General features: G+C 44.3%; 3 protein-coding genes across 3 annotated transcripts; all 3 read left to right on the top strand.

Moving 5' to 3' along the window:
- Positions 1 to 6129: 6129 nt before the first annotated feature.
- Positions 6130 to 9803, top strand: LOC125518315 (cysteine-rich receptor-like protein kinase 6). The gene has a single exon (XM_087535176.1). The coding sequence runs from the start codon at positions 7606 to 7608 to the stop codon at positions 8155 to 8157; it is 552 nt and encodes a 183-aa protein (XP_087391302.1). The 5' UTR covers positions 6130 to 7605; the 3' UTR covers positions 8158 to 9803.
- On the top strand, positions 9462 to 11798 carry LOC125518314 (G-type lectin S-receptor-like serine/threonine-protein kinase RKS1). Its single transcript, XM_087531862.1, has 6 exons — positions 9462 to 9528; positions 9641 to 9789; positions 9997 to 10205; positions 10316 to 10558; positions 10650 to 10800; positions 10888 to 11798. Exons 1-6 carry the CDS (start codon positions 9462 to 9464, stop codon positions 11170 to 11172), a joined length of 1104 nt encoding a protein of 367 aa, XP_087387988.1. The 3' UTR covers positions 11173 to 11798.
- A 301-nt stretch (positions 11799 to 12099) lies between these two features.
- Positions 12100 to 15600, top strand: LOC147957823 (uncharacterized). Its single transcript, XM_087531861.1, has 2 exons — positions 12100 to 12307; positions 15323 to 15600. The coding sequence occupies exons 1-2, from the start codon at positions 12100 to 12102 to the stop codon at positions 15598 to 15600; spliced, it is 486 nt and encodes a 161-aa protein (XP_087387987.1).
- Positions 15601 to 26125: the final 10525 nt, after the last annotated feature.

The raw sequence follows: 26125 nt of genomic DNA, 5'->3' as shown, positions 1-26125 counted from the left end.
AGAGGCATTAGATGCCTTCAAGTCGGGAGATGCGTACCTCCGTGCCGCTCAAAATGGTCTAGCCAAAGCCACGGAGCAATATGTAAAAGACATACGGATAAGAAAATTTTGGTAATTATATATGTATATACCAGTAGCCTCCGAGACTTGAAACAGTTAGAATAACTGATTTAAGGATCATATGTTATGCAGGTTCTTACAGAAAAGAATTCCCTACTGTCCCAGGAGCTGGAAGAGTGCAAAGCCCAACTTGAGGCCGCACTAGCCGCGGCAGGGGAGCCCAAGGAGACCCCCTCTGGTAATATACACTTCGAAAGATAAGTATTTTGTGAAGCACGGCATGGGTGTGAATCTGACAAATGAAATTGCAGATGGCGCCAGATTGAATCCGGAAAGGCAACAGCTCCTACGCCAGCTGAAGGCTGGTGAGAAGGTGCTGACAAAGGTGAGGCGGGAGAAGAACGATCTCCAAGATGCCAACACCAAGCTGGGCGTCGAGCTAAAAGATGTTCGTGCCCAGCTGTCAGACTCCGTTAAGGAGAATCAGCGGCTTCGACGCGGCATATTTAGTAAGTGCTTGAGCGAACCTTTGGAGAAAAAGAAGTTCGGCGGGGAAGTCGACTAACAGAGTAATGTCTGTAGGTGTGCTAACAGGTCGTCCTGCAGAGGAGATGCCCGGTTCTACGGGTGACCTTCTTCCCGAGCTTTCGCAACTGCTCGAGCGAGTTCGGAAGGCGATGCGAGGCGTTGCCCAGGCCCTGTGGCCATCCATATCCATGCCCGAAGGTCTTGGAGAGCTTGCGGAGAAGCTAAAGGGAGCACGGCGGCGCTTCCGATTGTGGAAGATATCGGCCTGCTGTCAAGGCGCTAGGGAGGCATGGGCCATGGTGAAGACACGGTACACAAAGGCTGACCCCAACCACATGGCCGAGGTCGGTCTTGTGGGGCCCGATGGGAAGGAGATCCCTGTAAGCTTAGTATACGGCCAAGTAGAATTGGCCGCAAAGTATTCCCAACAGGATTGTAAATTAGATAGCCTGTTGGATGGTATTGAAGAGGAATACAATCAGTCAGAATGACTATGTAATTTAATTGACATTTATGATGCCTTCTAGCCGGATTGTAGATCGTTTGTCATGGCCGACCTTTTCGCTTCAGCCTCGGGACCTGACGGTCCGGAGTGTGTCCGAATTTCCATGCGGTTATATAAGAACCGGGGAATGCATGGAGACCAGGCGTAGGGGTCATTAGTGCGTGAACAGACAAGTGCCCGACTAGTTATGTTATATTACATGGTTAGTAAGAAACATCTTCCATGGAGAATAGTTCCGTTAGGGGGTTCCTTTCCCTGGGAGGCATGCCCTAAAGTGCATGCCCATTCTGCGAAAAAGACGCAGAAAAAAGCATCTGGGGGCGCATAAATAAATAAGTAAAAAGATCATCTTTTAGGTCACCAACCGAATATTCCCTTAAAAACGCTAGCTTTCGGCTTCACCCAGTCTGAGGTACACATCTGGCTGATCCGGCAGTAACAATCACAGAGATGCTCCCTTTACCGCCTAGCCGAATAATCGGGAACGTAGGGGTAAGCACAGGAGCCAGGCAACCTAGCTTGGCCAAAACTTAAGTCATATCGATGCATATAATGGTGAAATAAAAGGTACATGCGGAAGTGTCACATATGTGTTGGGCATGAAGCCCGTATAAATAAGCTTCTGGTAAAAGAAGCCCCCAGGTTTAATGAGTGCGAATAGCACGTCATTTGATGAGCCTTTAAAGGTTATAAGAGAAAGGAAGGGGAGAAGGAGAGAAATGTAAGACAGACAGTATATAAAAAATGGACAGAGGAAGGAGACGAACACAGAGTCCGGCGCTAGGCATAGAATCTTCGGAGACGGGCTGCGTTCCATGGGTTCGGCTCGAGTCGGTTATCCGATGCATCTCGCAGGCGGTACGCTCCACCAGTCAGGACTTGGTCAATTATGAAGGGACCTTCCCACTTGGGCTTGATTTTGTCCTTTTTCTTGTCCAGCAGGCGTAGAACTAATTCGCCAACGTTGTAATTTTTGGCCCGTACTTCTCTGTTTTGGTATCTTCGAGCCTGTTGTTGATAGAATGCGGAACGGGCTTTTGCCACGTCACGCTCCTCCTCCAATGCGTCCAAACTATCCTGCCAATCGAGTTCGGCTTCTTTTTCTTCGTACATGCGCACTCGAGGTGAGTCATGAATTATGTCACAAGGCAGAACTGCCTCTGCGCCATACACCATAAAGAATGGTGTGTATCCGGTGGTGCGATTCGCCGTGGTCCGCAGCCCCCAGAGTACGGAGTCGAGCTCCTCTACCCAGTTCGTGTTAGATTCCTTGAGGGACCGCACTAATCTGGGTTTGATGCTGCTCATGATAAGACCATTTGCACGTTCGACCTGACCGTTAGTTTGTGGGTGATAGACGGAAGCATAATCGAGCTTGATGCCCATGTTTTTGCACCAGTGTTTTACCTCGTCGGCCATAAAGTTCGTGCCGTTATCAGTGATGATGCTGTGGGGGACGCCGTAGCGGTGTACAACCCCGGATATAAAGTCTATCACCGGTCCGGATTTGGCCGTCTTAACAGGCTTGGCTTCTATCCATTTGGTGAACTTATCCACCATGACCAATAAGTATTTTTGCTTGTGGGTTCCGCCTTTAAGGGGTCCAACCATGTCAAGCCCCCAGACCGCGAAGGGCCAAGTGATGGGGATAGTTTGGAGGGCGGTGGGTGGCATATGCCTTTGGTTTGCGAAGAGCTGGCAACCGGCGCGTCGTTGGACTAGGTCCTGGGCGTCTGCCCGGGCCGTCGGCCAATAAAAGCCTGTGCGGAAGGCCTTGCTTACAAGGGACCGAGCTGCAGCGTGATGACCGCTGAGTCCGGCATGAATTTCAGCCAGGAGGTTCCGCCCTTCCTCTTCGGAGATGCACCTTTGAAGGACTCCGGTAGTGCTTTTCTTATAAAGCTCTCCCTCATGAACTTTATAGGCTTTGGATCGCCGCACTATGCAGCATGCCTCGTTTTGGTCCTCGGGGAGTTCCTGCCTAGTAAGGTAGGCGAGGAATGGTTCTGTCCACGGGGCGATGATGGCCATTATTACGTGGGCTGAAGGTGTTATTTCATTGGCAGAGCCTCCGATTGTGTCAGAATGTTCGGTGTCGGGCAGTGCGGTTGGGTCTGGGATGTTATTGTTCGGCTCCCCTTCCCATACTACGGATGGCTTGAACAACCTTTCCAAGAAGATGTTGGGGGGGACTACATCGCGTTTTGCGCCGATGCGTGCCAGGACATCTGCCGCCTGATTATTTTCCCGGGCTATATGGTGAAATTCAAGCCCTTCGAACCGAGCTGACATTTTGAGGACGGCATTGTGGTAAGCTGCCATTTTTGGATCCTTGGCATCAAAGTCTCCATTTATTTGGGATATTGCGAGGTTCGAGTCCCCACGCACCTCTAGGCGTTGAATGCCCATGGATATTGCCATTCGGAGACCATGTAAAAGGGTCTCATATTCGGCTGCATTGTTGGAGTCTGTGTACATAATCTGGAGTACGTATTGAACTGTGTCTTCTGTGGGGGATGTCAAAACGACGCCAGCCCCTAGTCCGGCCAACATCTTGGAGCCGTCGAAATGCATGGTCCAATTTGAATATGTGTCGTACTCTTTAGGGAGTTCGGCCTCCGTCCATTCTGCGACGAAGTCGGCCAAAACTTGCGACTTGATGGCTCGCCGTGGCTTATAAGTTATGTCGAACGGGAGGAGCTCAATGGCCCATTTTGCAATCCGGCCCATTGCGTCACGGTTGTTTATAATATCGTTAAGTGGTACTTCCGAGGCTACTGTTATTGAACACTTTTGAAAGTGGTGTCGTAGCTTCCGGGATGCCATGAATACCGCGTAAGCAATCTTTTGATAATGCGGGTACCGTGATTTGCATGGAGTGAGGACAGTGGACACATAATAGACCGGCTTTTGAAGGGGGAATTTGTGTCCGTCCGTTTCTCGTTCGACGACGAGCACTGCGCTTACAACCTGATGTGTTGCTGCAATGTACAATAGCATTGGTTCGCCAATGTTTGGCGCGGCCAGGACTGGGTTTGTTGCCAATATGGCTTTTATTTCATCGAGTCCGGCCGTGGCTGCATCCGTCCATTCGAAGTGTTCGGTGCGCCGAAGGAGGCGGTAAAGGGGGAGGGCCTTTTCTCCCAAGCGGGAGATAAAGCGGCTTAGAGCCGCCACGCATCCGGTTAACTTTTGTATTTGTTTGAGGACTTTTGGGATATCCAATTGTGACAGAGCTCGGATCTTGGCTGGATTTGCTTCAATTCCTCTACCGGATACAATGAAGCCCAAGAGCTTTCCGGCTGGAACGCCGAAAACACATTTTTTTCGGGTTGAGCTTGATGTCGTATGTTCGGAGGTTATCAAATGTGAGCCTCAAGTCGTCTACTAGAGATTCGACATGTCTTGTTTTGACGACCACATCATCTACATATGCCTCCACTGGTTTGCCGATCTGGTTTGCCAGACATGTCTGAATCATGTGCTGATATGTTGCGCCGACGTTTTTGAGCCCGAAGGGCATTGTGTTGAAGCAGAATGGGCCGTATGGTGTGACAAATGCCGTTGCGGCTTGGTCTGATTCTGCCATCTTGATTTGATGGTAGCCGGAATATGCGTCGAGGAAACACAACGAATCGTGTCCTGCGGTAGCGTCGATAATTTGATCGATGCGGTGGAGGGGGAAGGGATCCTTTGGGCAAGCCTTGTTAAGGTCTTTAAAATCAACGCATAGGCGCCAGAATTTGTCCTTCTTTAGTACCATCACCAGGTTTGCTAGCCAGTCCGGATGTTTTATATCTCTGATGAATCCGGCCTCCAATAGCTTTGCTAGCTCCTCTCCCATGGCCTGTCTCTTCGGTTCGGAAAAACGCTGAAGAGCTTGTTTGACAGGTTTGAATCCTTTTAGTATATTTAAGCTGTGCTCGGCCAGCCTGCGTGGGATTCCTGGCATGTCTGAAGGGTGCCAGGCGAAAATGTCCCAGTTCTCTCGTAGGAACTCTCGCAGTGCGGCGTCTACATCAGGGTTTAAATGTGCCCCGATGGAAGCTGTTTTATTGGGGTCCGTTGGATGGACCTGGAATTTGACTATTTCGTCCGCCGGTTTAAAGGAGGTGGACTTGGATCTTTTGTCGAGTACCACATCGTCCCTATTCATCGTGGGGCGCAGCGCAGTCAGTTCCTCAGCCGCTAGGGCTTTGGATAGTGCATCAAGGGACAGTGCGGCTGTCTTGTTTTCGGTGCGGAGTGCTATGTCCGGATCACTAGCGAGAGTGATGATCCCGTTAGGCCCGGGCATCTTGAGCCTCATGTACCCGTAATGGGGTATTGCTTGAAAGATTGTAAACGCTTCCCGCCCTAGCAGAGCGTGATAACCGCTGCTGAACGGAGCCACATGGAACGTGACCTCTTCGGATCTGTAATTATCCGGCATGCCGAACACCACATCTAGTGTGATTTTTCCTGTACAGCGCGCTTCCCGACTGGGGATTATTCCTCTAAAGGTTGTGCTGCTTCGCTCAATGCGGTTCCAGTCTATTTCCATTTTTTGAAGGGTTTCCTCGTAAATGAGGTTCAATCCGCTGCCGCCGTCCATGAGTACCTTGGTAAGACGAAAGTCATCCACTATTGGACTGAGGACCAATGCGGCTGGTGCTCGGACTATTCGGAATTTAGGTTCATCACTGGCGTTAAAGGTAATAGCCGTGTCACTCCATGGGTTTATTGTTGCTACTTGGTAGACTTCGGCAAGGCTGCGGAGTGTCCTTTTCCGCATATTATTTGATGTAAAAGTCTCGAAGACTGTTAATACCGTATTGGTGTCTCTGGGGTGGCTTTCTGTGGCCTCCGGAATTAGGAGATCTTCGCCAATTTTGGCCACCTGCCGGAGTATCCAACATGCTCTAAGGCTGTGAGTTGGTGTGGCGTCCTCTGTACTGTGAATTTTACAGGGTCCATTGAGCCATCCTTTCAGTACGGTTCCATGCCCTGTAGAGGGTTTTTGCTTTTTGGTGTTTGACCCCGGTGTGTGGCGATGATGCACCCTTTTATTTCGGACTGGGTTTGTATTCAGGGTCGGATCGTCCCAAAATTTTATTTCGGTTTTCCAGGCGCTTTTCATCGCACAGTACTTTCGTACGATTGACGCCAAGTCAGCGAAGCGTGTAATATCACGGCGACTTATGGCGTTGAGGATTCCCTAGTCCGTGCAATTATTGCAGAAGATTGAGATTGCGTCTTCCTCGCGGCAGTCCCTTATCATGTTCCTAATCAGGAGGAATCTGGCCCAGTAATGATGTACTGTTTCTTCGGGCTCTTGCCTGATTTGGGATAGATCGCTTGTGTTCGGGTGGGTGGGTGGAATTAAATCCGAAGCCTCACCCAATCTAAGGCTCAGAGGCTGAGGAGTTTCCGAACTCGAAAATTTGGATTCCTGGATGTTGTCCAATGAATCCAGCCCGTCGCCTGACTCTAAGTTCAGGTCTTGAGTGATATCCTCCCCTCCGTGGGTATCCGGCTTGGAGGGATCGGGAATCCGGGTGTAGCTACTCCTTAAGATAGATGAAGGGTCGCCGCACTGTCTCTCTACCACGGCAACGTGATGGGTAACTTGGGGAGAGTTAATCTCTCTCAGATCGGGTTTAGCCCCAATCTGGTCGTAATCCGTAGCGATTCCCAGGGCGGCGATGCGATCCAAGAGCTCGTTTATGGAGGAGAGCTCCATTGGATCTAACTGCTCGGCAAGTTCCGAGCTGACATGAAGATTGTTTTCGATGGCTCGAGAGGTCATCGTCGGCGTAGAAGCCGAACATGCGGTCATAAGAAAACCACCTAGCCGGAGGGTTTGGCCGACAGCCAAAACTCCCTTAGCAATGGTGCCGTCTTTAAAGACGGGGCGAAGCATCCTTCCTGATGGCGACGACACAGAGGAACTCTCAATGAAAGCACCAATGTCGGTGTCAAAACCGGCGGATCTCAGGTAGGGAGTCCCGAACTGTGCGTCTAGACCGGATGGTAACAGGAGGCAAGGGACATGAAGCTTTACCCACGTTCGGACCCTCTCGATGGAGGTAAAACCCTACGTCCTGCTTGATTAATATGGATGATATGGGTAGTACAAGAGTAGATCTACCACGAGATCGGAGAGGCTAAACCCTAGAAGCTAGTCTATGGTATGATTGTTGTTCTGTATGTTGTCCTACGGACTAAAACCCTCCGGTTTATATAGACACCGGATAGGGTTAGAGTTACACAAAGTCGGTTACAATGGTAGGAGATCTACATATTCGTATCACCAAGCTTGCCTTTCACGCCAAGGAAAGTCCCTTCCGGACACGAGACGCAGTCTTCAATCTTGTATCTTCATAGTCCAGGAGTCCGGCTGAAGGTATAGTCCGGCTATCCGGACACCCCCCTAATCCAGGACTCCCTCACCCGGCGATGCTACAGCATCTGCATGCTCCGACTGCATCACCACCGCGTTCCATGATGCTTGGCGGCTCTGCGGATCGCAAATGGACATGCATTTCTTGTATGGGGACTGCATCGTCCACGTCTCCACCGAGGACCTTGTCTACAACTCCAGTTTTGTGCTACACAGGTTGCTGATCTTTGCGGACACTAAGGATCCCAGCAATCAACGCTATGGGATCACCAACTTCACCGACGCCACCATTGATGGCAACATCAAGGTGCTGCTCCAAGAGACAGCCAAACAGGCAGCCTACAACTCTACAATGATGTACGCCACCGGCCGCATGGATTTATCCGAGGAACTCCCGCTGCTCTACTCTATGGCGCAGTGCAACCTGGACCTACAATCAATTGACTGCTGGAATTGCCTCGAAAATATCAGGAGCGCAGCAAGGGGTTTCTTCCACAAGCAACATGGTGAATGGATTGCTGGTATGTGGTGCAATTTTAGGTACAGCACGTATCAGTTCTACAATGGCCAGCCCACGAAGCAGACCATCTGGTCGGATGTTGTAGATCCAACAACAAACATGCCGGCGCCAGCAGCGGCGGAGACAGGACCCAGGCCGGGGGGGCCTGGGCCTGGGGCGTGAAGTTTTGTTTCTTTGTTAACTGTAGTGATTTTGTACTGTTTGGACACTGTTTAACACTGTAGCGACGAAGCAGGCCCGGGGCGCAGTGTTAGCCTGGCTCCGCCCCTGGGCGCCAGGGCCGGTTGGTGTTCCAAGGCAGAAAGATAAGAGTAAGACAATATGTTAGTTCTTTCCCCAAAACTAGCCTAGTCTTCCTTTTTCCTTGTTCTAAAGAGCATTTTCCCCATATCTTATATCTGTTTGTATTCATATTATCCCTATCACATCTTTATTACACAGAAATTGGTGCCCATCACACTCAAGCATCATTAGACTCAATGAAATTGACTATTCCAAAACTTCATTTAACTCGATGCTTGAGTCTGATGGGAACCCAGTTGACGAGTAGATTTGTGCTGGAACAGTGAGCGGGTTATGGGTACAGACTACAGAGCACCTTTCGATATAGATCTAATGACCGCAAATTAATTTTGATGATTCTGAAAGACATAATTAATTCACCCGTATAGATCTAATGACCGCAAATCAATTTTGATGATTCTGGAAGACATAATTAATTCACCTGGGTGGGGTGACTGATACCCTTTGATCAACGCTTTAATTCAACAACCATGCTTGCGATGCAGCCTTAGACTATATTGTATGTTGAAATATTCTTTATAACATACAGAAAATGTCCATTTTTCAACACTAAACTATTACAAAAGTTTGTATTTCCCTTAACATCCAAAACCGGTTGTGCTCAGCCTTGAACTGTTGGATCCGTTCAATTTACCCCATTGGTCCTGTTCCAAGTTGTTTTAGCTGACTCAGACGACACGTGATGTACCTCTATACGTCGGCAAATTCCCATCTCGGTAGCTTGAGTAAAAAAAACACAGAAACTAATTCTCACAATACTATTTTCTGATCTCCCTGGTTTTTTTGCATTTTTTAAATGTTTCATATTTTTTTATCTTCACTTAAGCTGCAAACATGGCAAGGGGCTGCCATGCAGAAGTGATGCTACGTGTCTACCACGTGTCATCCAAATCAGCTCAAAACCGCTTGGGATAGGGCCAAAGGGCTACAGTGAACAGATTCAATCTTTCAAGGTTAAAAACAACTGGTTTCAGATCTTAAGGTTGAAAAGTGAACTTTTGCAACAAGAGGTTATAATATGTTAGAATATTCCTCAAAACATAAATATCAAAGTTTATTGTGTAGTTACATTTCGTTGATTTGTCTAATCAACTAACCACCTATGTTTGTGTGAAATCTTTCGTTTAGGGCATATAATAAAGGTATGGATCATTACCACTGCTATGCTTCTACTAGCATCATTTTTGTGCTTCATCGTATGGTTTAAACTAGTCAAAAGGAACATTAAAGGTTAGTTATGGAAATGCTGCTGTACTCACAAATCTCTTAGGCTGTTTAGATTCATATATATTCGCTTACCTGAAAGGATTACATAAACTCTGATTTTTGAATTTTGGTGAAGTGAGCTCTCAGGAAGATGAAGAGCTAGTCTGGGGGATAGGGAGGAGTTCAGAGCTCAAGCTTTTTAACTTTTCACAACTATCAGATGCTACGAGTAACTTCTCAGATGAAAATAAATTGGGGCAAGGTGGCTTTGGACCAGTATACAAGGTAAAAGAACACATTTATCCATGTACACAAAGAGAACAAAAATCGAACCTAGTCTGTATCGATAACTAATTTGTACGACCTAGTGGATTTTATACATGTAGCTTTAATTTTACTCACAAGCATGGGGGGTTACTGATCAGAAGATAAGTAAACCGCTTCTATTTTGCAAGATGATATCACTGATCAAGCTCTTTTAAACCTCTACAGGGCCAGCTTCCTGAAGGTTTGGAAATAGCAATTAAGAGACTAGCTTCGCAGTCTGGGCAGGGTTTCACAGAGTTTAAAAATGAAGTCCAACTCATAGCCAAGCTCCAGCACACAAATTTGGTTAGGCTATTGGGATGTTGCTCTCAAGGAGAAGAGAAAGTATTAATCTATGAATATTTGGCAAATAAAAGCTTGGATTTCTTTATCTTTGGCATTACTCCTTGTAGTTTCCTGTTACAGACTATCGGTTAACTCTATCTACTAAAATTATCCCCACAACCTTCCTCCCCCTCTAATATACATATATCATTAACTTGTGTGCAGATGAAACTAAAAAGGCTTTATTGGAATGGAACAAAAGAAAAGCGATTATCGAAGGGATAGCACAAGGACTTCTATATTTGCATAAGCACTCTCGGTTACGTGTCATACATAGGGATCTTAAAGCTAGCAACATACTTTTGGACAGTGAAATGAATCCTAAAATATCAGATTTTGGGCTTGCAAAAATATTCAGCTCAAATGATACTGAAGGGAACACAAAAAGGATTGCTGGGACATAGTAAGCTCTTCTTACAAATTAGTGCATCCTGCACAAGTCAGCCAGATACAAAACACTGAAATAGAAGTTTATTTTTCCCCTATATTTTCAGTGGGTATATGGCTCCCGAGTATGCTTCAGAGGGTCTCTTCTCAATCAAATCTGATGTATTCAGCTTTGGTGTACTGATTCTTGAGATCATCCATGGAAAAAGGAACTCATGTTTCCATCAATTTGGGGACTTCTTCAACCTTCTTGGATATGTAAGTACTTTTTTGTATATAATTTTTAAAATTATTTGATTATCTGAAAACCATATTTAATACTGTATGTCTCTAAACTCTTGCTAGGCATGGAAGTTGTGGAAAGAGGAAAGATGCCTCGAGTTCGTCGATGAATCAATAGTTTCAGAGTCTGACACATTAGAGACGATGAGGTGTATCAACATCGCACTGCTCTGTGTGCAAGAGAATGCAGTTGACAGGCCCACCACAACAAGTGTGGTTGCGATGCTAAGCAGTGAAAGTATGACCCTGCCCGAACCTAAGCACCCAGCGTATTTCCACATAAGGGTAACAGAGGAAGAGCCCCCTAGTGCGAATGATGTGACAGTGTCTGCTCTACAAGGCAGGTAGTATCATCCTGCATGATTCGGTTTTTTTTTTTTTGTGCTGCTGCTTTGCTGAGGGAGCTCCTTCTGTTTTAACACTAAAGTTCTGACAGAAACATGCACAAACCTTTGGACTCTGGTTAAACATGGCATGAACGGAAGACAATCTACACATGTTCAAACAGTAAAAGATGACTAATCAGTGTTTATACTGTGATGTTGAATCATAAGCAAACACCTCAGCTGTTGATGACGAACTGTGAGTTAGAGTACATTTCAGGTTGGTGTTTCCCTTTGTGTACAAATAAAAAGGGTGGATTTAGATTATTCATCCAACCACATAAGCCTTTGTACAGAAACCATAAACATATGTGGGGCTATTTGGCATATGCACTGAATCGATTCAATGTAGTGGTTCCACTCGCCTCCAACCAAAAAAATAATAATCCCCAAAGCTGACCTCGTTTGATGGATCGATTCGTTTGACAGAAAAACAAACATACCTTTGGCATATGTGATATGTGGACTATTTGGCACATCCTGCCCTGCGTGATGTGTTTTTTGTGCCTCTAATTAGTGTCTTAGGTTAGGGGGCTCCTTTCGTTTGACAGAAACACACAAACACCTTTGGTTAAACGTGGCGTGAAAGGAAGACAATCTATCTACTCATTTTCAAACAGCGAAAGCAGATGGCTAATTAGTTTGCACATTGTGACGCTGAATCGGACGCGGACACCTTGGTTGCTAATTACTAGTGACAAATTCCCGTTGGTGAACGATGGATTGTGAAGTGCAGCACATTTGAGGTTGAAGTTTCTCTTTGTGCAGGAATGGTAATGCCTAGCACAAACAAAAATCCTAAGCATAAACATAAGGGGTGATGCATATTATTAGGCAGGCATAGAAGCTTTTGCACTGAAATCCTAAGCATAGACATCCCCGGTGCTGCGGAATGGCTATCTTTACTGAATCGACTCAACTCAGCGGTTCCATTCCCCCAACAAAAATCCCCAGAGCTAACCTCACGGGGTGGATGGAAGTCGCGGGCTACCTGTCATCTTCGGGCGAGGAGGAGGCAAGAAAGGCGCCGCCTCGAGCCACCCTCGCCGTCGCCGCCGACGCCGACCACCTCCGGATCCATCGGGGGAGAGCCGCCGGAGGTTGCTGCGAAAGATGCAGAGCATGCGGGGCACTGGCTAGAACAAACCAAGGAAGGGGGTGGAGATGTGACTGACTGACTGGGGTCGAATGGCGAGCCGCCGATGACGGTACGGGCACCATCCTATACCACGCGCAGGTCGCTAACCGCGTACCCTCCGCACCCGCTAGGCCGCTACGTACTGATTTTGGGCCCGCCCAAACCAGCTCCACTCCCAGACCGGGTTTTTTTTGCCTTTTTTATTGTTTCCCCTTACGGTTTTTTCTTTTTTTTATTTTAGTCATATCTCCTTTCTTTCTTCTTTATCGTTTTTTATTTTCATTTTTTCTTGTCAGTGTTTTATTTTCATTTCCTTTCTCATTTTATTTTATTTTTAATTTTAACTTCCCTTTCTTCGACATAAACATCTTTTCACATTCGTGCACATTTTTTTTCAAATATTGTACGTTTAATGATTTCGTATTTTTATGATTGTGACTTTTTAAAATTCATGAATATTTTCTGAAATCACGAAAAAAGTAATTTGCGATAAAAATTCGATTGCACGTTTTTATGAAATTATAAACATTTTCTAAATTCACAAACATTACAACAAAATTAGCGGATAATTTTATAATTTAACAAAATAATTAAATTTCTGAACATTTTATAAAAAAATCAACATTATTTGAATTTAGAAAACAATTTTTGAAATGCATGTATATTTTTATGAAATAAATGAACATTTTTTGCATCGATGAACATTTTTTTATTCACAATCATTTGTTAGTTTTTGTGAACAAATTTCTAACAATATATGACCATTTTCTTACATCGGCAAACTTTTTCTGATTTGATGAACATTTCTTGAATCGTTGGACATTTTTTGAATTGGAGAAGATTTTTTGAATTGGCCGATATTTTTTTAGTTCATGAACATTTTTTTTGTTTGGTGAACATTTTTCCGAATTCATAAACATTTCCCGAATCAGATAATTTTTTATGAATCATGGAACTCCTTTTATAATTCACGATCATTTTTTATTTATGTGAAGATTTTTAGAAAAATTATGATTTTTTTAGTTCATGACCATTTTTTGAATATATGAACATTTTCACGAAATCTCACACATATTATGATTTCAAAAAATAATACATAATTTATAAAAAAAATAGAAATTTTTCGAAATACCAAATTACTGGGAATACAAAAAAAGAACATAATAGAAAAAACAAAAAGAAAATAGCAAATAAAAAACAGGGATCATCCAGCCTTGCTCATGGGCCAAAGCATCACACGCCTAATAGGAGGTCTCTGACGGCACCACATAGGCTGGTAGTAGTTCTTTTCGCTGGCCTTTTATGTCGTGAAATGTTAACTCGTGAACTTTCCTACAGCCATTTTATTCAGGTCACGTGGATGCTAATTTTTGTAAATCGCTGGCATATTTTATGTTACGTGACAACTTTTTCTTCCGGTCAATGGGCTGACCAAATCGCTCGCTAGCCTCTGTGTGGCAGGGTGACAGTCTGCTGCACAGAGCGGCACTTTTTTTTTTTTGAGGGGACACAGAGCGGCAAATAGGGTTTGTGTCGAGAAACACTTGTATGGTGGGTGGAGATGAGCCCCCGAGCCAGCTTGATGAGTTTGGATTTGGGCCAAGCTTTTTGTCCCCACAGGGCCCAAGCAAAACACAAGCTTATGGACCAAATCTTCTGCATCCGGCGGAAAGTCGGCCTGCGAGCCTAGTGCAGCCAACTGACCGATGATTCCACTAAGGGCTTCTTTGATTCAAAGAAATTCTATTTGATTCTTGAATGATTGAAATCCTTAGAAAAAATTTCTATGTTGGTCCCTTGATTCATAGGATTGGATCCTATAGGAATTTTTTTTATGAAATCTCTTGTACTACATTGCATAGGTAATCTAATAACATGCACTTCAATCTCTTTCTACAATTTCTTTATAATTTTTTCTATGACATCAAACACTTCTTACTTATTTTATAGGATTCAAGTGGGTGCCCCACTCCAATCCTACATTTTTTCTTCTATTCCTATGTTTTTAAAATCGTGTGAATCAAAGAGGCCCTAAATAATACTTCCTCCATTCTTAAATATTTGTCTTTCTAGATATTTCAATAAGAGACTACATACAGAGCAAAATGAGTGAATCTACACTCTAAAATATGTCTAGATACATCCGTATGTGATAGCCATTTAAAATGTCTAGAAAGACAATTATTTAAGAACGGAAGGAGTAGTAAAATTGACTGAGGATGGCAGTTTGCCGAGTACGCGCGCATGCGACTGACCACGCGGACCTGGTATGTCGGGCGACCGAGCCAAAGCCATCACATGCTCCGACGCAGTGAGGCCAACTTCATCGCGCGACCCTATCTTGTCTGTGTGCGTCTGTTTGGGGTAAAACGGACGAATAGTGCGGCCCAGCGCGCGGCCTCAAACGGACAAATGTCCGGATTCTGTCCGTTTTCGACCCATCCCCGGCTCAAACTTGCGCTAGGTTTGGGGTGAAATGGACGCGCGCGGACGGCCTCGGCGCACGCCCTTGTCCCCCCCCCCCCCCCCCCCCCCCGTGGCCCGCCTGTCGGGGACACTAGCAGTCCCTCCGCTCCCAACGCTTCCACCCTCTCTCTCCCGCCCCGCCCCGCCGCCGGCGCCGCCGCTATTCTCCGGCCGCCTCCTCACCGCGTAGCCCCCGGCCGTCCCTACCAAACCACGTCTCGACATGGCCGCCACCGCGCCCGGGCTTTGGCCATAGTTTTGGCCGTCGATCGAGGTGATTGGTCGTCACCGTCTTTGCCGGTCGCAGAGGGGAGACGACTGACGGTGATGTACCACGGCGGCCTCGGCAGTTTCCGATGAGAGCTCCAGAGCGGCCAGTAGCCGGCTGGCAACTACCCCTGCAGCGTCGAGGTGATCATCGCGGCCTCTTCGCCACCACGACCGCAAGGTGTTCGACATTTTTCGGCATGGCAGGTTCTTTGGATATGGCATTCTTTCTTCGACATGGCAGGTTTTCACAATGATATCAACGTGCTGCAGCGTTCTCCAATCTTCGCGAGGCTTGCAGAAGGCCACTCCCCACCTGACAACTTTGAGATCAGCGGCCACCAGTACAACAAGGGATACTATCTAGCAGATGGTATATATCCTCAGTGGTCAACTTTTGTGAAGACAATCTCGAAACCCCAACGTGAGAAGAGAAAGAGATTTGCCCAAATGCAAGAGAGTGTTAGAAAGGATGTGGAACGTGCTTTTGGTGTGCTTCAATCCCGCTGGGGTATCGTTTGAAACCCTGCACTGTCATGGGATGAAAGGAAGCTTTGGGAGGTGATGACTACTTGTGTGATCATGCACAGCATGATTGTCGAGGACGAGCGTGGCGAGAGTATCTTCGACCAAGGATTTGATTATCAAGGTGAAAATATTGAGCCCCTGCACCAAGACCCGGCCATATTTGAACAGTTTGCCCAATTCCACCGTGAGATGCGTGATTGGCACACTCATTTGAATCTTCAAAATGACTTGGTAGAGCACGTGTGGGATCACATTGGCAACCAATAGATGTATTGGTCCATTTTATGTTCAGTGCAGACAATTTCGATTTGGTTGTAAAACTATTTTAATTTTCAGACAAACATTTGGGTTGTAAAAACTAGTTTTGATGGAAATATAGGCATTTTTGGCCGCGATGGACAGGATGGGGCAAAAGGGACGGGACCGTGCGCCCATCGCATCCCAGGACACGCCCGGACACTACCCCAAATCCCTACCCAAACGGACAGAATCCGGACAAAACAGACTTTCGTTTGGAATCGCAAGGTGGAGTTGGCCCGAGGAGGCGTACGTGCGGCACAGTCACGGTCGGATTAAACTACACGAGCCCCCACACATGGGCAGGCAAATGATTGCCCCGCCCGCCGTGGAACCACCGGAGAGCACCACCACCTCGGCTCGCTGTCCGCCAGGAGGATCTTTATCGCGTCGCTGACTCGAGGTAGGTGTAGCGGCTGCTGGCCGGAGCTTGATCTGGCTAGCTTTCTCCCAACTGCGGATCTGAGAAATTAAATCGACACCACGACATGTTTGGTTCATCATCTTCATCTCATAGAAAACGATACCAGAGGATTCAGATACAATGATGACACGCATTCCTTCCAACCAATGCAAAGATTGCTTAAAAAAAACCAATGCAAAGATGCCTTGACGCTGCGATAATGTGGTAGAGATTAATCAGTGGTCAAATGGAAGTCGTACGTGGTATCATTGGAGATGCCGCACTGTATAACGTATTCATGCAACTTGCACGTACGGAGCAATGTATGCAGTACTTTGGAGTTTAGTCCTGCCTGCCTATACACTCATCACCACCAAAGGGATATGTGCGGCCGCAAATGATTTAGTGGATCGCCAGATAGCTCGCTAGCTAATCAAGCTCCCACAGATAGATCGATCGGAGGGAGGGCCCCTGATGATGGAGTTTGTTACAAAGTGCACTTAGGCAGCCGTTGTATTAGTAGCACACCATCCATTTATATGATTCGAATATACAGTATAGCATGCCCTTGTCGGGCTAATAATACAAGGTTAGTACAAACCAAGCCATGGCTAGCTAGCTACCAGTAAGATTTCGTTGCACATTATTTGTCGCGTCAGCGAGCTAGCTTGCTAGTCAATGACTATCAAATACTCCTATGTGCTAACCGACGCATGCAATTATTCTGTACTAGAGATCATGGTGCATGATTAACGATTAGTTACGGCGTTTGTTCCTGCAACTATATAGGCTTTAGTTTCTGTTCTGCAATGTTTAGCGACCACAAATATATTCTCTCGAGATAGAGTAGTAGATTAGATGCGCTAACAGGCCAACGGGTAGGTAGCTAAGCGAGCTGGGCTGGACAGTCACGAGAATCAGACCGTACTACCATGGAATTACCGACAAATTAACTTCTCTACGGCCGAGTCACCACGGCCATGATCATCCATTCGTCCATGTTGATGCCAACAAATCTCTGTATATCGATCATGCGTGTATGACCTGCCTTGTTGTACTTGCTTTAGACTAAATAAATGTCCCCTAAACTTTTGAAAATCTGCATAGCTAAATCGAATGGAAAATATATTGGTAATGGAGGATGATCTTTGCATCGATTTACAAAACATTGTGTTATTAATTATTAAAAAAGCATAGATATCAAATGAAAACATGTTTCCCCATATTTGATTAGTGAATGTTTAGGAAGTTGAGCCGGTGACGCACCAGCAAGAGAAGGAGTGAATGTTTGGGTCTTCAAATTGTCTCCCTCTATAGAAACCTTAGCCGCCATTGCTCCACCCATTGACTCCCTGATAGTGAGGCCACATGTCTACTCCTCCTCTGTCTACCACTTCAGCGGCAGGAGGGTAGAAACCCCCGATTCCTGTTGCAACATTGTAGTTAGGTCTGTGGCAATAACGCTAGTGATGGTGGTGATCGCTGCGTCATGCAGATCAGGAATAAGATTTCCCTGACTCCCGGTCCACGTCATCTTCTGTGATATTGGTGGGGGTAGAGGAGGTCGATGTATCGTCTTGTTGTTGGTCTTCTAGGGTGGTCGATATGATTGTGTCTTCCTGTTACGAAGTGCTCTTCGAAGGCCTCTTTCAGTGGAGCGGACGGTTCTGCTTTGTGTCTTGGTCCTTTGGCTCCTTCCCCTACTTGCGACATTTAGCTAGCTTCATTGTCACCGAGATTATGAGGTTGGGTCTCCCTGGATCTGTCTCGCTAGATTTGGGGTGGTCGTTTATACCTCTTCTTTGGGATGACAATCTTTTTACCATATCACTGTTGTAGCGCTTTATAGCTCCGAGCAGTGACTTTCCGACGACTACCTCAAAAATGTTTCCTTTTCTCCAATTGTATTTGGGAGGTCTACATGGGGCATCGAGTATCGCTCATGGTGCACCAACGGAGAGCGCAGGAGGAAGACAACATCAATTTTCCCTTATGACTTATGTGTAATATTTAATTTTTATTAGATGGTGGGTGCCTCTAATATATGGCACTTGTTGTTTCAAAACAAAAGAAACCCATTTTTTACTTCCTCATATAACGTGTGTTTCTCTCGGTGGAGTACCATTGTGTTTTTTCTGGTTTCGAGGGTGATCTACTTGTCGATGGTGGTATGGTTGTTGCTCGTTGCCTACACCCCACCCCATCCCTCAACCCAAATAAAAGTACCAAGGGCCCGATGGCGAAAGGCGGTGGACGGGGAGATTATGTTTATGGGGTCCTATGTGTTATGTTCCTCGCTTAGTGACACATATGTCATATCACTCTTCCAAAGATTGCAGGGAAGGTGGTAGTGCAAGCCCTAAAAGCACTCTTTCAAAGATATCTTCCTGAGTGGAGTGTGTGAAATGAAGAAGAGAAAAGGAGGTGATAATACTTCGCATTGACAGGCCCAGGTAAGAGCCCACTATGCATTCAAATGTTCCTTCCTTTTCCACGTAGAGTATGAGCCGACTAGACCTGGCATGAGCAACCCCGCTTGATAGGCCGGTGTTCAGGCATGGCTCAGGTCTCGATTTTCCCACTAAACCTCAGCGTAAAAACTGAAAAAGCACGAGCAGATGTTTCTTTTAAGAAAAATATGTTTGATTCTTTGTTATCTTATCTCTAAATCATTGTTTCATATTGTTGGTCTAGGAACAGCTTTTTCTGGGCCTTGGGCCGGGCTTAACATTCATATTTTGTTTTGAAAAGCCCGGTACAACCCATGGGATGCCCAACGAGTTGACTAGTGCCGGGAGCAGCTATGTATCACCTGTTGCGGGACCGAAGGTGGTCTTGCCTCAAGGGCGCCCTCAGTCGCTACTATTGGGCCTGACCAAGTAGCTTCTTGCACGTTAGTTCGTTCTTCTTATTGTGTCTTCATATTTTGGGAAATATTCTAGTAGATATATTCCCACACTTAAAATTACTTCAAATTTTGAAATGCTAATTTTAAAAATGTTAACGATTTTAAAAAATATTAGCATGGTTTCAAAAATGCTGCTAGCATTCAAAAGAAAATTTATGACATTTTAAAATGTTCACACATTCAAAAAAAAATTTAAAAATGTACTTTTAATAAATATATTTTTACCATGAAAAGAATTGTATGTAATTCAAAGAAAATATTAACGCATTCACAAAAATATTCATTTTAAAAATGTTGTATACAATGTACAAAATGTTCTCGTCGTTTGAACAAACGTTTCCACACGTATTTAAAAAAAATCTGTAGCACATATTCAAAATAATGTACAAAACACGTATGTAGAAAAATGTTAATCATGTATTTGAAAATTATTGAATGTGTATTTTTTCAGTTGAACACGAAAAATGCACAGCCTGGGTTAAAAAATCGACATGTATCAAAAACAAGTGGTGAAAAAGAAAAGAAAATCTGATAGAAAAACACAAACAAATAAAAGAAGCAGAAACAAACCACACGAAAGGTTCTGAAACCTGTCCGTCCTAATCCATAGAACCTTTCTAAAACCGATACAGTATCTACAGTGTTGGGTCGGCCTGTTTGGTGGATTCCCCGGCTCCGCCACATGCGCCCGCTGCATACGGCTACATGCTGGTTCGCCCCCGACTTGGTCCCCAAGAATTATTCAGCGGCCAGAGCATTAGCAGCAATGGTTAGTGGGAAATGGAATCTCCTCCGCTTGCTTGAATAAAAACTCCTGTACCACTACTGGCCCTTCCCGCCGTTCCTCTACCTGTTTGATTGATTAGTTTGTTAGTTCCTGCTAGATCAGGGCTGCTGTTCAAGGCAAGTCCAACCCCTTTTTTTTATCACATTTATAAATGGCTTTAAAATACTCTATGCAAAGGCACAATTAGGGAAATCTGTGGCTTTAAGTCCAACCCTTTTTATATGCCATTTATGTTTGTATGTATGACTTAAAAACATACATATAGAGGCCCAAGTAGGATCTATACCTTTGGTGGATTTATACTCCATACTAGTAAACTTTTTCAATAATTAGTGTATATATACTGGATTTTTCGCTGGTTATTTTTATTGATTTTTCCTGTTTGATTAATTTTGACAGCATAGAAATTCTTTTATTAGTATGTATGCTAACAAAGTGACAAAAATGCAGCCAATATTTTTGTGTTAGATACTGATAATGGGATGAAGAATATGTCGTGTTTTATCTTTTTGTACGGATGTGATTGTAAGGACCTGTGATACTTAATATATGGCCTTTACGCCTTTTCACACACACAAAATTGTCATGGAGAAATATAGCCAACTGTTTTGTGTTAGATACTGATAATTGGATGCTGGTGCAGAAATGTTAGGAGAGAATCATTTTGCTGCACATAAGTTTCATTGGTATATCAACATAAAAATATCGCCACCTATCTTGTGTTAGATACTGATGAAACACAAAAATAGAACCATTGGTAGAAGAAGCGAATATTTGGATGCGATTCCTGAAGAAAATGTGGGAAGAGAATCATCTGGTACTTCAGTACACTATGTGCACATGTCATTATTAGCAATATATATTGAACATGTATATCTGTACACATAATAATACTACTAGCTAGTAATACCATATTCTCACTTGCACGCACGTACCTCCGCAACAACTAGTTTTTTTTTTCGAAACGGAGGCAAAAGATTTGCCTCATCAATTAATTAAGCAGAAGAGAATTGCGCAGTTAATTAACGGAAAACCAGGCAAAAATCGATACAGACCAACTACAGATGGACTACTCACAGAGTGACCACCATACCCAACACCTAACGTTCACCAACCCGCACACTGTTACAACATGAAGACACACCAACGAGAGTAACTCTGCTGAAAACCACGGGCACCACCAAATCCACGAAGACAAGCCAGACCATAAGGACAACCCAAGAGATTGGTAACCATCCATCAAGCAGCTGCGGAAGCCTTTCTTGTGGCGTCACTCTTCTTTCCTTTGCTCCTGAGAGCCTCCTCCACAATCTCCTTGCCAGATCCAGGGCTCACCCTCTCCAAACGTTTGAGCAAGCTGTGAAGCTCTATTTCGAAGAGAATCTCATTGAACTTGTCACGCACAGAAACCTGCCCAATGGTCACATGCGAGTGGGTGATTGCAACATCGGAACCTCCACGCTCAACAGAGGCGAGCGACTGGTTGGGCTCCGAAGGATCAGGCGCCAACGCACCAACCGCCTCAACATCATCAGTCACGGGTACCACTGGCACGATGGACTCAAGCGTCTCCAGTTGCTCACATGAAAGAGCCTCGGAGTTAGGTGCCAACACACCTATCTCATCAACCTCACCACTCAAAGACGCCACATGCACAATGGCCATAGATGAGGCATTGACAGAACCAACCAAGTCTCCACAACCCGGAATGGCGGGCGACTGATAGGACTCTGACGGTGGTAGTGAAGGTGGCATGGCCACCACCAAGGACTCCAATGCGCTCAACTCCATCGGTAACACCATAGATGATTCCTCATAAAGCTCCTGCAACTCGGGCATAATCTGCAGAACTGGAGCTACGACCTCCGTGATAACCACATTCCCACGAACAAGCGGCGTCACATGCAGAGCACGAGGAGAAAAATCTCCAAAGCAACATTCAGCATCCTCATCAATGGAACCAACCTGGAGCTCAGGCAGCAAAGGCACAACCGATGCAACCTCAAACTTGGCTAGAGGGTCGCGAAGCTCAGTGCGGAGCAGCTCAACCTCCTGAAGGAGCTCCGTGCGCAGCAGGGCAAGCTGCGACTCCAAAGCAGACACCAAAGAGGTGCAGACATTGGAATCCTTGCAACACCCAGATTGAGACCTTGGCGGCACCGACACACACAACGACGAGTGGCCCACAACCTCAACCCAACTCCTGGCCAGCGAAGGACAAGGCTGGACGGGCGGGGAGCGGCTCCGCTGACGAGGAGCACATGTGACCGGAGAGCCACCGCGAGCGACCGAAGAGCGATCGCGAGCAACCGGAGAGCGAGCACGACAGAACCTCTCCTGATGACCAGGGCGACGACAGCAAATGCATCTGAATGGATCACGGCATGCACTGACTTGGTGGCCATGCTCGAGGCAACGAAAGCACCTTCCTCGAGCCCAACGCTTGAAGGCGAGGCTACGCTCGAGACCTTCCCTCGACGGCTCGGGGGGAGCTCGTCGGCCGGAACGTCGCCCCCGACCCACATGCACCCAGCCCGCCCCGGCTACAATAGCGGCGGTGGCAATAGAGAGGCCGTTGCATGCCGACACTAAAGAGGGAGCTAGGCAGCAGAATCATTTAGGGGTTGTTTGGTTCTAGGCCTAGTATTGTCACACTTTAGCCACACATTTTTACCAACCTTGCCTAAGATTAGTTCATCAAAATGAGAGTCACAAGTTGGCAAGCTTAAGGGAATCTTGCCACACTTTTTGTGTATATGTTATGTAGGGCTCAAATGTGACTTACCATTGAACCAAACACTCATCTAAATTAGTCAAATTTGCCTAACTTTAGGTGTGGCAACCTTTGACAAAGTTAGTCACAAACCAAACAACCCCTTAGTCGCCAGCAAGACAGCAACGACCGCATTTAGCTCGATAGGGACACACCTGACAGTCTGATGAGACAGGAACCATGTGATGTGTGTGTGTGAGATCCGTCGCATGCAGCACACAATGATTCGCCGGTTAGTGTTGGTCCTAGTCCGCTCATCATGTCGACGATGATGAGCTCGCCTCGCTTGCGAGTTGTGAGCTGGATGGATACACAAATCTCGGGTCGGATGGATGGATGGATGGATGGATGCATGCATGCATGATTTCCACCACATGCCATTTGCCGCAAAGGGAAATTATATGGGGGCAGGGCGGACTGCTGATCAGAACTGATCTAACCGTGCATGTATATACTCCCTTCATTTCTTTTTCCTCCGCATATAAAATTTGGTCAAAGTTAAACTGCACAAAGTTTGATCAAATTTATATAAAAGTATATGAACATTTACAATACTAAAATTAAATAGTATAAACATACGTTTCATGGTGCATCTGATAATATTGATTTCATATTGTGAATGTTTATATTTTTAATATAAAGTTAGTCAAACTCTACAAAGCTTGACTTTGATCAAACCTTATATGCAGACTAAAAAGAAATGGAGGGAGTACTCCCCAAATATACGGTAGATGTCAAATATAAACTAAATTTGATTTAGTTTGAATCTAACCAAAAAGTTTCTACGTACAAAATATTTTGGTGCCTACCAAATACCGACATTGAAAATAAATGTAACGGTATTTTTATCGTAAGTCAATGTGATTTAAACAAACAGTAATTTGTTAATTTGGTTGAAACCATCCCAAGTTTAACGTAAGCAATATTTTGTTAATTCCTATATATTCTTGTATTCCCCAAAATTTCGGTGCAAATATGAACCTTGTTTGCTAATTCTACAATACTCCCTCCATCCCTTTATGTAAGGTGTATATTATTTTTTACACGGTAACCAAGGCACATAGTTCTACACATGTTCGGGGGAAATTAACCTTGTCTAAATCATTGATTAGCGGCAACTAAATCATTTATGCTAGGAAAGTAAGAGATGCACGCAATCAGAAGAGAGATACTTTCCCTTTCCTCTTTACAATAAGAGATGCATGCAATCAGGGGAAACATACTTTTCTTTATTTGAAAGCTAACAACGGAATTACGAGGAATTAGAAGAAATGCATCTTACATTGTGGAATTTTATCAAAAAACAAATAAACCTTATATAAGGAAACAGATGGAGTATTTATGAGTGGAATTTATTGGGCTAGGCTTGGTGAAACACAGGGAGGATCTTTTATATATGTGGCACTAAAAAGAGATTTTGAAGCTTTGGTTACCTTTTTAGTTGAGAAATGTTACCTGGCATACGTCAGCCTGGAGACAAGAACCAGCGAATGCCCTTTCCATGGTCCGACCTGGCGGCACAAATCTTAGCGCACATTGGGTGCCAGGTCAGCTCTCCTTTGTCGTTCCCTATTTCAACTATGCTAGCGAACATACCTTTTTTATTTCTTCAAAGAAAATGGTCGCCCACGAGGACTCAAATTCGCGCCCTCACAGGGGAGCACCATGCACACTGACCACTTGGGCTGAAGCTGGATTTGTGAACAATTGCGCACAAACATATTTGTGTACGTATATTTGAATATTTGATTTTATATTTATTTTTTCATTTGGACAAAAATCCATAAGTCCTGTTTTTTTCATTTTGTAAATAATTTTTTCTATTGGTGCTTCTTTTCCTAAACTCGTCATGTGGATATTTATTATACGTAACTTGGTTTTATTAAAAATATGACATTATTTCTCCCAAAACATCGCATTTATTACTATCTTAGATGGCACTTTTGATTAAGAGCATGAGATTTTAACAATTAATAACACGACATTTTTATTATTAAGAGCATGGCATTTTTATTTTCAGCGGCATGGGAGTTTTTATTATTATTAAGCGCATGGCATTTTTATTAATAATAGGATGGCATTTTTATTATTGAGAGGATGACATTTGAACTATTGAGAGTATGGGTTCGATTCCCAGACACTCCTTTTTAGCTTTCTTTTGTTATCACGATGGTATCTCCTTTTACATGGCAATTTTTTCTTAAAAAATAACATGGTAGTTTATATTTTTATTATTATTTAAGAGATGACAACTTTTATTATTAAGAGATGGAATTGTTAAATTTTAAGAGTCCATTTTTTATTAAGAGATGACAACTTTTATTATTAAGAGATGGAATTGTTAAATTTTAAGAGAATCCATTTTTTATTAAGAGATGCCATTTTTATATTTTAAGAGATGATATTTTTATTATTAAGAATGGTATTTTTAATATTAAGAGATGACATTATTATTATTAAGTTATGTCATTTTATTATTAAAGATGTATGTTTTTTATTATTAAGAGATGGCATTTTTATATTTTAAGATATGGCATTTTTGCAGGATGGCATTTTACCGGATGACAGTTTTTAAAGTTTAACATGGCATCCTTATAGCATGGCAGTTTTTATAGTTTAGCATGGCAATTTTATTTTATTTTCTAGATCATAGGATTTTTTTTATCATACTCATTGTAAATTTACAAATTAGAGCAATGTCATTTTTTATATAATAGCATGGCATTTTCATAATTCAGATCAGGGACAAATTTGTTTTTGTCTAAGATGGCAGTTTTTTGATCGGATATGGCTTTTATTTAGTTTTTATATACATCACGGCAAATCTTATTTTTACATTTTTTGTGTATAAAATAAATGTAGTTGTGCCTAAAGGCCTGGGGAAGCTAAAGGCGGCCTCTCTGGGCTGGTTCGTTGGCTCCGTAGTGAACGAAACGTTCGCTTGTCAAATCGACAAGCCATCCAGATATTAGGGCCCTTTTTGTTTATTGGTGTCTCAATCGATATATGCATTTTAGTCACCTTTTGTTATTATTTTATTTTTATATTTGTTGCGATTGCACCTTTTTTTATGCACAGTTTGTATGTGCGATCACTCTTTTTTTCCCCTGTAAATGACCGTCTGCTCAACTGCAAATTTGGTTGTGTAACCGCACTTTACTCAACAAAAAGTTGCATGCGCCGTAGACACTCCATTACTCAACATCTAAGAACAATCAGACATGATTAGTTTCAACACGCATAGGAGGAATCAAAGGCGTGCAAGTGAAAAAAAAACTACCCAGCTGGTCCTCCCCTACCATGTTGCGATCTATGCCAATTTCATGATGGAACCTCTGGAATGAGGCTTAA

Source organism: Triticum urartu, chromosome 7A, assembly GCF_056163025.1.
Source record: "Triticum urartu cultivar PI428250 chromosome 7A, HENAU_Tu73, whole genome shotgun sequence".
NCBI classification, from domain to species: Eukaryota; Viridiplantae; Streptophyta; class Magnoliopsida; order Poales; family Poaceae; genus Triticum; species Triticum urartu.
Note: the sequence above shows the minus strand (reverse complement) of the source record. Positions and strands in the feature narration are given on the sequence as shown.

What these genes read in the sequence shown, in the direction of transcription:
- LOC125518315 (XM_087535176.1), top strand. Translation starts at nt 7,606, where the DNA reads ATGGACATGCATTTCTTGTATGGGGACTGCATCGTCCACGTCTCCACC.
- LOC125518314 (XM_087531862.1), top strand. Translation starts at nt 9,462, where the DNA reads ATGCTTCTACTAGCATCATTTTTGTGCTTCATCGTATGGTTTAAACTA. An exon ending in AGCTTGGATTTCTTTATCTT is followed by an intron (nt 10,206 to 10,315) that starts TGGCATTACTCC and finishes CATTAACTTGTG; the next exon opens with TGCAGATGAAACTAAAAAGG. An exon ending in TCTTCAACCTTCTTGGATAT is followed by an intron (nt 10,801 to 10,887) that starts GTAAGTACTTTT and finishes AACTCTTGCTAG; the next exon opens with GCATGGAAGTTGTGGAAAGA.
- LOC147957823 (XM_087531861.1), top strand. Translation starts at nt 12,100, where the DNA reads ATGGCTATCTTTACTGAATCGACTCAACTCAGCGGTTCCATTCCCCCA. An exon ending in TCGGGGGAGAGCCGCCGGAG is followed by an intron (nt 12,308 to 15,322) that starts GTTGCTGCGAAA and finishes TCGACATGGCAG; the next exon opens with GTTTTCACAATGATATCAAC.